The sequence below is a fragment of the Acanthaster planci genome, linkage group LG01, assembly GCF_054643075.1.
Source record: "Acanthaster planci isolate LZ-2023a linkage group LG01, COTS_SCS, whole genome shotgun sequence".
NCBI lineage: Eukaryota > Metazoa > Echinodermata > Asteroidea > Valvatida > Acanthasteridae > Acanthaster > Acanthaster planci.
Window position 1 is genome coordinate 3,482,806 of NC_141777.1, and position 13,418 is coordinate 3,496,223.

Sequence of the window (13,418 nt, forward strand, 5' to 3'; positions counted from 1 at the left end):
TTGATCTTGTCATGGAGCAATACCCTCAACAGAATTCTCCACTCAAGTGTATGATTCCAATTGGGTGAATATGTGGCATATGATATCAGTCATCCTTGTTTGTTTGCTATGACATCACTAAACCCTGTTCGGCCAGTTTGTGCACGTTCTAGCTGGAGCATGATGACGCAGTGTATTTTGTGTTGTGTGTGGAAAACAGAGTACTACTGTATAGCACACTTACCATGCTCATGTAATGCGAATTCCAAATCCAAACAGATGTGTTGTTACAACTCAAAACTGACTATCAGCCACTGGATTTAATTACAGATACTTCTCAAGTTAGTCAAATTTGTTTTCATCACAAGACATGTTCTGTTTAAGTAAGAATATGTTTAACAATATGCAAATAGCCACTATCAAATTTTTCAACAGTTATGTTGTTACAACTGACTGACTATCAGCCACTGGAGTAAATTACAGATATTTGTCAAGTTAACCAAACTTTCTATTTTCCACCAAGACATGATATATTTGAGTAAGAATATGTTTAACAAAATACAAATAGCCATTATCAAATGTTTCAACAGTTATGTTGTTACAACTTACAACTGACTGACTATCAGCCACTGGAGTAAATTACAGATATTTGTCAAGTTAACCAAACTTAGTATTTTCACCGAGACATTATCTGTGTTAAACAAAATGCAATAGCCCCTATCAAGTTTTTCATTTCATAATTGAGTATATCGTAAGTGGTTGTGTACATATGTACCCTGGACAGCAGCTTTACTAACCCATGTCAATTCAAATTTGCGTTATCCACTGCTGATAAAGTACTACAGCTTTGACATGCAAAACGACTTCAGACTTTTATATTCTATTTAAATCGATGTACATGTATCGATGCCATGTACATGAACCCACACGTAGCTTTCCTGTAGCTTTGTGGCTCTCTATTGACTTAAGAATGGTGACAAACTTGAAAAAAGTGTAAGGGCTATCTCACAAATTGTTAACTGTTAAAATTGTGTATGTATGGAAACGTTTGAAATTACCATTTGGACGATGTGAATTTTTATTCTGTAGGCAGGAGCCTACTATAATGACAGGTATCCGCTAAAAAGTACCAGGTTGATGAGAAAGACGTGTTGGTAATCACTAGCCCTGTGTAATCACAGGAACTGTTTGTTGGAAAACGTTGGTCCCGTGCAGCTTCCCGAAAATTATAGTTTGAGTTGATGCCATTTCTGAGACAATGTTACATTGAATTGATTGATGTTGAAATGTTGATGTTGCTTTAAGTACGGAGATGTGAACGCTTTGTGTGACGTGATTTTTACATTTAATAAAGACTGGAGAAAAAGTTACATGTGTGTTGTTTGGGTTTCATTCCTGAGTAAAAAGTTAATGTAATAAATCAGAGTTTAAAATTTTTATGAAAAATCGGAGACAAATTGGTGCAATTATTTGCCAAAACAAGCAAATTTATCTGTATTTGTGTTAATTTTCTTTTATGAATAATTCCATGTACTTGCAACAATGCCAGCTCTAAGAATTCCGCAATGAAAAGCCGCTGAACACTTTTCAAAATCCAAATCGCAAAATTCATCCATATGGTCGGTGGTGAATTTACAAATGTTATTTTTAAACTTCAGCAATGAAAATTCGCTTCCTTCTTGTCAAATATGCAATCATGAAACCACCGCACAATAAACAAGTACACTGTATATAAAAAAAATTGACAGTGTTACGTCATAATGGGCCCATGCAATTCGTCTTATACCTCCCATTGGGCCTATGTTATTCACAAGCCTGTTTCGTCAGCTGTATTATCATATAGGCCTACAATCTGTTTAACTTCAGTTTCTCTCGGTTTTGCCTTAATGCAACAGCGACAGAACATTTCATAGAAACCTGCCCTAAAACCGTCCAATCGCCACCAGTAGATCAATGGATTTATCACAGTAGACAGCGCATACAACAGGACACAAATCTCAAAAGACGCCGAAAAGATCTGATTGGATAAAAAGGAGCGATTGCAGTAGGCAATCAGCGAAAAAACGGCAAACGGCAACCTTGAAAAGAATGACGTAACAAGAATGAGAACGAAAACAATCAACAAATGACGAGTCTGTTTTACTCGGACGTAGTCTCGCTCCTTGTCGGCGCCGACTCCGGCATGGGACAGGCTGTACTGTTTGATTTTACGAAAAGCCAAAAAGTAAGTTAATGCAGTGAAAACCCATGCAATGAATACTCCTACAGAGTATCCAAATGTTTTCACCGTGAAAAAAGCTTTACGTTCATAAGCGTAATGTAGCAAAAAACCGTATATCAGACCAAAACACCAAAACAAGAAACACACTCCGAGCAAGCGATATCCAGTCACTAGTGAGTCGTAGCGGGCAGGTGGCATGATAGACAGGGCTAAGTAACGGTTGACAGCCGCAGCCAAAATAGTCAGTATTGACACGGAATAGCTTGCAGTGAGAATGCTCTGAAGAATTGGCGAGTCGATCGAGATAACCTGCACAATAAACAATCCGAACATAAAGTCGGTCATGACCAGGTTGAAGATGAATGCGAAGTATTTCATGCGAAGATTCTTCGTTCTAGCAAAAACTGCCATCGCCAGAAGATTCTCGACCACGGCCACTGCACCGCAAACGGTCACGGAATATCGCACGGCAATAGCGATGTTGTCAGCCATGCTGCTGAACGTAGATTTCTGTAATTTTCAACAGAACTGCCTTGACTAGAAGAAAACACAGAAAGAACCTGAGTTTCAGAGTAATCATAACAAAATTATTGAATCAGTGTATTTTCTGTCCATCAGCTATATTGTATTTGAATACCTAAAACGCCAGCTTTATATTTTCAAATTGTAAAGTGTGTGTGATGTCAGTCATCTTACCTGTTGGGGATGATGCGGAGAAATACCGGTTTCCGGTTCGCTCTGTCACTATCTATGAAAAACCACAATGATGCCATATGTTGACGTGCATACCTTTGAAACAAATGGTGTATCTTACCAATGTTTTTAAACGCAAATCTTTTTCATTCAAATCAGTTAGCATTTACTTACTTCACTTCATCCAGCTACTGTTCCAACGAGAGCGACGCACATTCAGACTGCAGACAGGTCAACCGTGTGAGAATTATAAAAAGCTCAGAATACGGTGACTGTGAATACTCACATTTGTACTCGATACAGCCTTGGCGGAACGGTCATGGAGGTATTTCGTCTAGTAGCGGAGGGAGCCTGTTTGGCACAGTTTGACCTTAGACCTAGAAATAAAAAAGTCATATGTATAATATTAATATAACAATAATGATATGGAAATGAAGCAGGATCAGATGATCAATTATGGCATAGGTTGACCTTTTGTAAGGAATAGGATGGAATGTGGGTACTGTAACAAATCCTTTTAACGAGGGATCAGCCAGAAAAGGGAACACACACACGTCAACTTACAAAGACACGAATTACCGCCATTCGCCAACTGGCCTCTGGCATTTATTCAAAGAAGCATCAGTTGAATCATTTAGCTATTTACAAATTGGTAGTATGAATTCAGTAAAACATCAATTTAATAACAGTAAGTAATATATAGCAACGAAATTAATCCAAGACATGTAAATTCCTGGGATGTATTGCACTCGAATCAACAGGGACATACCATCCTCAACGAGCGTTTAACCAGTACTCAAAAGACCCAGTTCTACACCTAACATTTTAATATACAGCATAACCTGCTAAACTATGCATTTATATAGGCCTAAACGGTAAAGAATATGCTCGGGCAGGGCTTACAAGGGCACGTACGGGATGCATAAACGCATATACTGGCCTCAGAGTGTGCACTGACAGCGCTGGCTCCTGTCCAGTAGCTAACCCCAAAATTCAAGCAATAGTAGATCACAGAGTTTAGTTCGAAGAATGTCTTTATTCCATGAACTGGTATTATGTGCCTTGAAAATTGTTTGTGGGTAAAACTGTTAAAACAAAAGATTACAAACATAAGGTCAGTCCTCCATATTTGTGAAAGAAATTCTGAAAACCAACCCCAATAAACGTACAAAACTTCTTGACTATGTCAACATACAATTAAACAACCCTAAATCAAACTGTCATCAGTTTCCTCTTCACATGCCAAAAACACACTAGTGAAATGGCTCTGTCAAAGGGAAATAACAATGCGATGTTGTGTACATCCAGATATATAAATATATACCATTACCTCCAAAGTGACAAAGGGATCGTATGGTGTGCATTCAGTCAAATCCCAAAATCCCCAAATCACAATTAAATGAAACCTTCATAATCAAGTTAACAACACAATAATGGAGCTTAACTTACATAAAAATATATGGATGCTCATCCCTCAGGTTATAGCTTCTAAAAGCACTATAATCCTAGGGCTCTCAGACACAAAGTTCGGAGACCGTGAACACAAAACTGTCCGTACATGTCAAACAGTTAAACTAAGCAACGTACCACGCATGCTAACGCGTGCTGCCACCTGGATATGGCGCGCCTGGGAATAGCATCTGACTATGAAGTGCAAAAATTAAGACAATTAAAGCTTGGGTACAGCACAACGCATGTGAGCAGAAAAAATTACGACACTCACCAGTATGTGTGCTTCGGAAACAGAACTTCCCACGTATGTTCACTCAGCACTGCACTTGGATCCGGTCTCCTGCGATTGCGACGCCTTGTTTCCATCACAAAAGCTCGCTGACCCTGAACAATAAGGAGAACTAAGTTGAGGAAGGAAACATACTGTAAGAAAGTCCCTCACTGTCGACTGACCGCGCAATAGTTGGTAGGGCGCCCTCAGTAGTTTGCTCATTGTCGCACCGTACATTCCGTTCTAAAATCAGGTTTACCAACATGTGACCAAGCACATTTCCAATTAGAATACCTCCAAATTTGCCCTTACCGTGCGTTACTGATAATTGTGAGTACAGCCATATGTTCTTTAGTGTTTATTATATAAGATCATATAGTGATTCTTGTGTTGGTATGTAAAATAGAGGAGTACAAACCTTAATCGGGGACAATTGTTGCAACGTTACGTGTACAATTATGTTGTCGTCTAGTGGGCACATGTACGTGCATTCCAGTGAATTTATTAGTATTTATTTCTGTTTATTTTCCAGTCACCACGGTTTCCTGTTCTATATATTTCCAAGACTTCACCACTGGTTTCAGCTCCACCATTCCGTTCACAAATCACAGTTTCCCCAAGATTGCTACGGTATCCTGGCCAATTGCAAGTCACTACCCCCTGTTTCTAATTATCTGGGCATAATAAACAGACAGTTTCTTCATTTAACCATCCTGCTCATCAGTTTAATCGCTGCCATAGAGTTGTTGTGTTACCCTTTCGAGCAACGCCTCCCTTTCCAAGAGAACCTTGTCACTTCTTCACAATATCTTTGCCTGCTACTTTAACTCTGGCAAGAATGCAAGGGAGTGTGCCTTCTATCATAACAATACAATTTAAGTAATTCTAATGCAAATAATCCCCACTAGGCAGGAGTCACCACCCCAACCCATCGGCTATCCATGTAGGGCATTCTTCCGTGTGGTGTTCTATAGCCGCCAAAATTACGTCCCGTCGCCCGGACGCCACAACGCGACGCTACGACAGCTCCGTCGCGTCGTGGGGTCGCGTCGTGGCGTCGCCTCCTTTCTCATTACTTTTATGCTATGTTTTATGCGTTGCGTCGTGCTGTCGTGGAGTCGCGTCGTTGCATCCAGTCCTGCTATCTTGCTGTCGCGTCGTATCGTCGCGTCGTACTGTCTTGTCGGGCCGTCGCGTCGTGCTGTCGATCCGTCGCATCGTGCCATCGACCTGTTGCGTCGTGGCTTTCAGCGTTGCGTCGTGTTGAGCCGTCGCCCCTGAATGGGTGCGCTCGATTAGCTTACATGCGTAAGTTAAACTTACACGAGAGCGTTCGTTTAGCCATCGCGTGATCTTCATGCCTGCCCTGGTGTCAGCCACCACTACCCCAGCTGGCGAGCGGGTCTCTGGAGGCTGCCCGAGTGTAATGACGTCACAGATGGACTGTTTGACCGACGGGGACTTGAAGTTTTTCCCAGGATGCCTTGGCGAATACGCTGTAGCGTTCGATTAGCTTCATTTCGAGACTTCCCCTGCGTGCAACAATGGTGTATCCAGGGAAGCTAATCGAACGCACCCACTGGTGGAAATAGGGGTAGCCCTTACAGACGGAATTAAGTTTAATACCAATAGATACCATTTTCATGATCAACTCTTTTAGGGCCTATGGGTGCATTCCACCAAATTGTTAGATTTCTGCTCACGAGCTCATTAATATTTTGTGATCCCACGGGGCTTTGACAATAAGACATGCCATAATCAGGAGGGATGATTGAAATATTTCTACAAATACCCGAATTTGGGATCGGTAGTTTCCAGTTCCAGGGTATTTCTTCCACAGAAGCCCCGAATTGTGGGCCTATTTTGGATAGAGGCGGGTGGTTACATTCAGAGGATAATGACACCACAGCGAGAGCACGATGCGACGGCACGACGCGACGACTATGGCCTCGAAGCAACAGGTAGACGGCACGACACAACGCAGTTTTGGCTGCTGTAGAACACCATGCAACACTTCCGTGGGTCTGTAGCTCGTTGTTGGATCTCACACGTTGCATTCCTATGTCTCTTATTTAGCTAAGCTACATGCGTGTGGAAATGAGCAGAGAAGCCAATTTCGTATTAAGTTATTTATGCTGTACTCTGGCGTGGTTGCGTGTTCCTTCACTCCCATGTCTTATCTCTCTTATCTTTGTGTTTTTTCTCCTGAGTTTGGCAAGTCGGAAATTCATCTCCGTGGTTGGGCGTGGTAAGATTCCCTGGAATTCTAATATTCAGAAACCCCGGACTTTGTAACTGTCAGTCAGTCACCAAAGATGATTGGGTAAGCACTTTTACGCACCCGGTTTCTACCTTTGTACACGTGACTTCTTATTCTGTACTTCACATTTTTACACACGACACTTAGATTCTCTAGCAGAAAGTCATGTGACCCTTTGAGATGGAAGATCCCATTGGTTGAGCTGTTCAACTGCGCTCATATTTTATTAATTCCAAAGCCTCCAGATAAATAGAGCAGATTTTTCTTAGCTCGTCGGTCAGGTGTGGCGGACCAAACCCTTGTTGCGGGAGTGAAACATAATGCAGTGCTGGGTTAATTGGACCCTCTCCCAGAGAAGTGCAATAATAACCATTCTTATGGCGAAGAAATATAACTCTATGAATGCCCAGCTAGCTTAGCTAGGACCGATGCGAGAGCGGTACGAACTAATCCAGGGTGCTAGTGCGAGTTCAAGCTCTGGCATCGTAGCGGCCCAAACTGATTGCCGGGCGAAACATCCCTCGTCCCTCGCCGCCCTGGTCCTCCATGGTCCTGCTAACTAGCCCCGTCCTCCCCGACTCTACGTTGAGCCAATCACTGCGCTCATCACATTGCGGTCAGAGCAGCAGTGCGGCCCCATCCAGGTGTTGCTTGTCACCGTGGTGGCCCGGGATAGTCTGGATACCAGAGGTCTATAGCCTATGTAATATTTCTGTCTGTCCCTGCACGATATCCCACAGAACGGAATGTAAATAATAAATTATTTACAATGTTTGCTTCCTTAATATTTTTCATAAGAATTGAACTGATTCAACATTATTTTGAGGGCGGGTATACCTATGATGAAATCTGCTGTATACTCCAAATTAGACAGGACTTGAGTTGCAGGTAGGCTCACAGAAGTCTTTTAAACAGTAACGTAACTTGTTAGCCCCATAAATAATGCTGATGTGCTGGACAACCTGTTCTCAGTGGTCTATCCACTATGGCATACACACCCACAAAACCAACACGTCACATTTTCTGAATCTTAAACCAATTAAGTGGTAATTGTCCCCTAACAATACATTTAATAAACAGTTTGTTATCCACAGCACGGTCTAGTATTTCTGTATTTCAAGGTGAAATTGAGAGTACAAAATGGAATATCTGTATCGGTTGGCAGATTTCTTCTAGAATTTGATGAAAACAAGGCGCTACATTTTTACAGTATGCAAATTAGAAATAGACTGTGAATAAGTTGGCCTGAACATTTTTGCTAAAAATGTTTTTTCCCCAAAAACACTTAGTTGAATTCTCAGAAAGGCGACATTTGCTTGTCAAGGGGCAGGGGTAGTGTGGCATTACTGGCATTAATTATGGGACTAGTATATGCTTTGCAGGTGGGATTTGTACTTGCCTTATTGGAAAATATCCTTAGAAGTGAATGGAATCATCACATTGTCATTTGTTATACCCCGGCTTTTGCAGGTCTTATGCAACCCATCTGATAGGCGATGCACGACAGGCGACGCACGACGGGCGACGCACGACGGACGATGCACGACGGGCGACCGCAGATATTGAATTCCATAGTGTAGCCTAGTTGCACGATGCGATACACTGCACCCGGCGTACCGTACCCATTCCGCCTGACTTGCATTTCTAACGGTCCTGCCAAACCGTAGTTCCTTTATACTTGTATACAACTTCGCCGCTCTATAACTTTGTCTTGTATGTGTTGTATTAATGTTAGGCTACACCTTCTTCAAACCCACATTGAACTTTGACGAAGAGAAGTGAGAGCAATAAACCAATTACGCAGCAGACTCCGGTGGTTTTATCGATAGGAATGTGTTGAAGGTAAGGTAAACGTTTCATGTTGGTTTTAGCTGAACAACGGTGGTCAAATGGAAAAGTTCAACGTGGTACTTGTTTCTGGAATAGTCTTAGACTTGAATCAAGTCGGACTTGCGTTGGTATTCCTTATCCCTTCAGCCGGTATGCACTACACGGTCGTCACGCTCGGCCCGGCAGCTCCCATAACCCTTATAAGGCGCCCTCATTACAGCCTTTATTTAGAACGTGTGTCATACGTCACCTGTCAGTAAGTCCGACTTGAGGGATAAGCCAATCGGACCCCTGTCCGTAATAATGTAGTTATTCATAATTGCATATGAACGACATGATCTCGCATGATGTATACGGAATTTCTACCTATCAAAATAGTCAGACTTATAGACTCGTTCATGAAAGACGTAAAAACAAGTCCGGTAATGTGATTGGCTGCTGCCACTTCTGGCAGATGACCTCATTGGCTGTGTACAAACTGTGGGAAGATTCTTCAAGTCGGGATTTCTGAACTGAACTCATAGTAATAAGTGGACACAAGAGGGCGCGAAGCAAGTAACGGCGCGCAGTCTCATTCGATACGTATCCAAAACAGAAACGAAGACGTCACAGAGATCCCGCCTTGAGTCGAGTCTAGAACAGTCTAAACTATAGTACCCCTCTTAAAACATCCCTAACTCTCTAAATTTATCACAACTTAAAAACCCTGTTCTTACTGGCAGTTTGTTATACGTTATAATGGCTTGATTAAACTTCTACTTGTTTCCTGTTAACGTGTTTGTACTTGAATGTTATCGGGCTAAGCCTATCATATCAATTATTCAATTCTTATTTTGTAATGCAAGCCCTACGTTTCTGTTTGTCCTGATCTGTCCCTAGTGGTCACTAATATGTCAAAAGGCCGGGGAACAATAGCTAGCGTGCTTCACCCCACACCCCACTTATTTTAAATTAAGGGAATACTTATGCGCTAGGCCGGTCTCAAACGCGTGTTTAAGATCGCCCCAGGAAAACGGATACGAATGATGCTAGAGCAGTAGGCGAGGGCATTATAAGCATTCAGTCTCCTGAGCTGGTCTTGAACTAACGTTTATATTTATTCCCATTCTTAAATATCGGTACAATTAGAGAATCAAAAGATGTCAATATACGATAAGTTTCCAAGGATTTTGTTCAAGGATTTCACTTTCATTTTCCCGAACACCCTTGGGCAAGTGGTCCAGAAGAATCTCCTTTTATGGACATGGCTCACACATAGCGAGTTCTGCATGCCGCACGCGCAGCGCACACAGCTGATCAATAGTGGCCGATAATAGGAATGGATGAAACCATTGATCTTCATTATCAATGGGTGCGTTCGATTAGCTTACCCGTGTTAGTCAAACTTACAGGAGTGCGTTCGTTTAGCCATCACGTGATCCTCTTGCCTGCCCTAGTGTCAGCCACTACTACCCCGGCTTGCGAGCGGGTCTCTGGAGGCTGCCCGAGTGTAATGACGTCACGGATGGACTGTTCGTGCATGGACGTACATTATAGAACGTGGCGGGGACTTGACCTTTTTCCCAGAATGCCTTGACGAGTACACTACAGCATTCGATTACCCTCATTTCGAGGCTTCCCTTGGTGTAACACTGGTGTATTCAGGGAAGCTAATCGAACACACCCATTGAGTTAAACTGTCTTGTATCCAGCAGGTGCTGTACCCAGCGGGCATCATCAAACCGGAACGGGCATTACTATACTAATATGGACCGGCCTTAGGAAAAAGGACCCTCTCCTGGTCACTCACAGTCTCTCGCGTTTTAAATGTTAAAATTCAACTTTTCACTTTTCAAACTTTTCAAATAATTGTTTAAGTACCTTCAAGACTAGTACCCTGGTCTGGAATTGATACACGCGCCATGTCAAGGCATGTGTCGAGTCATGCAAACGCCAAATACTATACTAGCCCTTCATTGGGTGCATTCGATAAGCTTCCCAGAATACACCAGTATTACAGGCAAGGGCAGCCTCGGAATGAGGCTAATCGAACGCTGCAACGTATTCGCCAAGGCATTCCGGGAAAAAGGTCAAGTCTGCTGATGACTCAAACCTGTTTTTCTCACATAATGACTTAAATACACTTATTGAAAATGTTAATTTAGAGCTGAAATCTATTGCTAGTTAGTTTAAGGCTAACAAATTATCATTAAGACTAATTATATGCTGTTTAACAACTCTGCCCATGAATTTGCCGGGGATATAATAATTGATGACACTTCAATTAAGAAAGCTGATTGTCTTGAATTTCTTGGAGTCTATATAGATTAACTGGATTAACTTGGAAGTATTATATTAATTATTTGTGTAACATAATATCCAGAAACATTGGGGTCATTTGTAGAATTAAACATTGTGTCCCTTTTCCAGTATTATTATCTTTATATAATACTTTAATTTTATCATACCTGAATTATAGTACACCAAGTCTTATCTGGGGACAATGCTCATCAAATAGTGTTAACAGACTATTACTTCTACAGAAAAAGGGCTCTTCCCATAATTTGCTCTGCTGATTATCGTGCTCATGCAGACCCTCTATTTGCTCAGTGTAGGACTCTTAAAATTAAGGGTATATATTACCACCAACTTGGGTCTCTCATGTACCAGTTTACTACAAATACCTTACCTTCTCTTGTTCAGGCAACGATCATTCGTAATTTTGACCTACATACTTATTTCACTCGTCAAACCTCTCACCTTCACCTGCCACAAACCCGTACTCTCCTTGCCCAAAGAACTGTTAAATATGAGGGACCCAAGTTGTGGAATTCATTATCAAATTCACTTAGAAATTTAAATACTCTGTCAGCTTTTAAAAAGAAATATAAGATCTCTTTGTTAAATATATATTCGTAATTCGTATATATACGTATTTCTGTGTTTTTGGCAATTAACACATATCTTAATTTAACATACCATTCTGGTTTCAGGCTACACATGCTTGCAACTACATGTTAACAAGTAATGTTACAAACGAGGCCCAAATCTACAAGCATTGCTTTCACTTGGTACCCGCCTTCAGCATCCTTTCTAAAGTGTATTGTAGTATTCAGTCATTATGTATTTATTAAAAGTTCTATTAGTATCGCGTGTAATTATTATGCTGTAGAAAAAGAAATAAATCTTGAAAACCTTGAAGTCCCTGCCACGTTCCATCATGTGCACGAACAGTTTATCCGTGACGTCATTACACTTGGGTAGCCTCCAGAGACCCGTTCGCTAGCTGGGGTAGTGGTGGCTGACACGTACACCAGGCAGGTACGAGGATCACGTGATGGCTAAATCGAACACTCTCGTGTAAGTTTAAGTTACACGTGTAAGCTAATCGAACGCACCCCCAGGGTTATAACGCGCCTCTTACTGGTTGTTTATTCTAGTTGGCTGAAATACAGTCACTTGTGGTGTATATTAGTGAACCACACGCTACTGTGAACCACAGGTGACTGTATTTCAGCCAACTAGGATAAAGAACCAGGAGAGGGTGTGTGTTATAAAAGATGTTAATACGCGGTCACTGTGAGGGTTGCACTACACCAAATAGAAAACAGTGCAAAATCGGACCAAAATAGCGCCTCCTGTTGACTCTCTTGAATTAAGAGGTTGGCCTCCGCTTTTTCACTGTAAATTCAAAATTATGGCCAGAAGATCGCTTTTCATTTCAATTTTATGGGGGTTAGCCACGAAAAAAAAAATTGTATTCGCTTTTCCCCGAAGATACCCCTAAAATAGTAGTAAAACTATGCGCTCAGCGGCTAATGTAGCCGCCCGCCTCTATCCAAAATAGGTCCACAATTTGGGGCTTTTTGTGAAACAAATACCCCGAACTGGAAACTATCAGTCCCAAGTTCAGAATTTATAGAAATATTTCTATGATGCCTCCTGATTATGGCCTGCCCTATTGTAAAAATCCCGTTGGATCATAAAACATTACGTTATTTATGTCTGTGATTAGTGCAACCCTCAGCGTATCCCACGTCAAACGTGCATAAACTTGCGTGCCAGTTCGCGGTGAGTTGGTAGCAAAGGACAGACAAAATTTATTTAAAAATACACATCCTCTTTTGTGCCCGCTCAGAGTGCACTGTAACAATATAGTAACAACGCTGAATAAAATAATGTTCAGAAAAAAAACGCTTAGCAAGCAAGCTCTCCTAAACAATACACATTAAAATACCTTGACAAATCCTCTACATACACATGTGAACGATGGAGAAAGGCAGGTGCAAACAGCAGGGATTGCCAAATAATTTTCTAACACAGTATTCCCCCTTTCTTCATACCGTGCCGCCAAACCTTTTGTTAAAAAAAATCTTCAACTTCCACTCGGTTAAATAGTGATAATATTGCCATCACGATACATATCAGTGTGATGGAATTTTGTCCGAAATTCAAACATGTCAGCCTCCCAGAAATTGGGCAAGAATTCAGCTGAGTACCCCCTAACCTGGCGCAAAAATAAAATTTCATCGGAACTTTATGAAATCGACATTTATGAATTATAATAGAATTATGAATGGAGTTTATGGATTTTATGAATTATAATGGAGTTTGATTAAATTCTTACTTCTGTAAACTGGAGGACTTGCTTGAATTGTACACAAATGCTAGAGGCCGTGTACACAACACGCCGACGCGTAGCGCGTCTGCCACTGCTACACGAACTACGCGTT

The 13,418-nt window shown here is 41.5% G+C and overlaps 1 protein-coding gene across 5 annotated transcripts; it reads right to left on the minus strand.

Annotated features, from left to right (window-relative positions):
- Nucleotides 1-261: 261 nt before the first annotated feature.
- Nucleotides 262-4,786, minus strand: LOC147800264 (melanocortin receptor 3-like). Of its 5 annotated transcripts, none has more exons than XM_087145555.1 (5): nucleotides 4,617-4,786; nucleotides 3,809-3,978; nucleotides 3,180-3,270; nucleotides 2,897-2,944; nucleotides 262-2,737 (listed from the first exon to the last, which is right to left on the minus strand). In XM_087145555.1, the coding sequence occupies exon 5, from the start codon at nucleotides 2,690-2,692 to the stop codon at nucleotides 1,787-1,789; it is 906 nt and encodes a 301-aa protein (XP_087001681.1). In that variant the 5' UTR covers nucleotides 2,693-2,737; nucleotides 2,897-2,944; nucleotides 3,180-3,270; nucleotides 3,809-3,978; nucleotides 4,617-4,786; the 3' UTR covers nucleotides 262-1,786. The 5 variants fall into 5 exon arrangements, with proteins under 5 accessions (XP_087001681.1, XP_087001670.1, XP_087001676.1 ...); XM_087145544.1 differs by having other exon boundaries at nucleotides 2,897-2,948; XM_087145550.1 differs by lacking the exon at nucleotides 3,809-3,978.
- Nucleotides 4,787-13,418: the final 8,632 nt, after the last annotated feature.

Excerpts from the sequence above, each read along its gene's own strand:
- LOC147800264 (XM_087145550.1), bottom strand. The coding sequence starts at position 2,692 with ATGGCTGACAACATCGCTATTGCCGTGCGATATTCCGTGACCGTTTGC.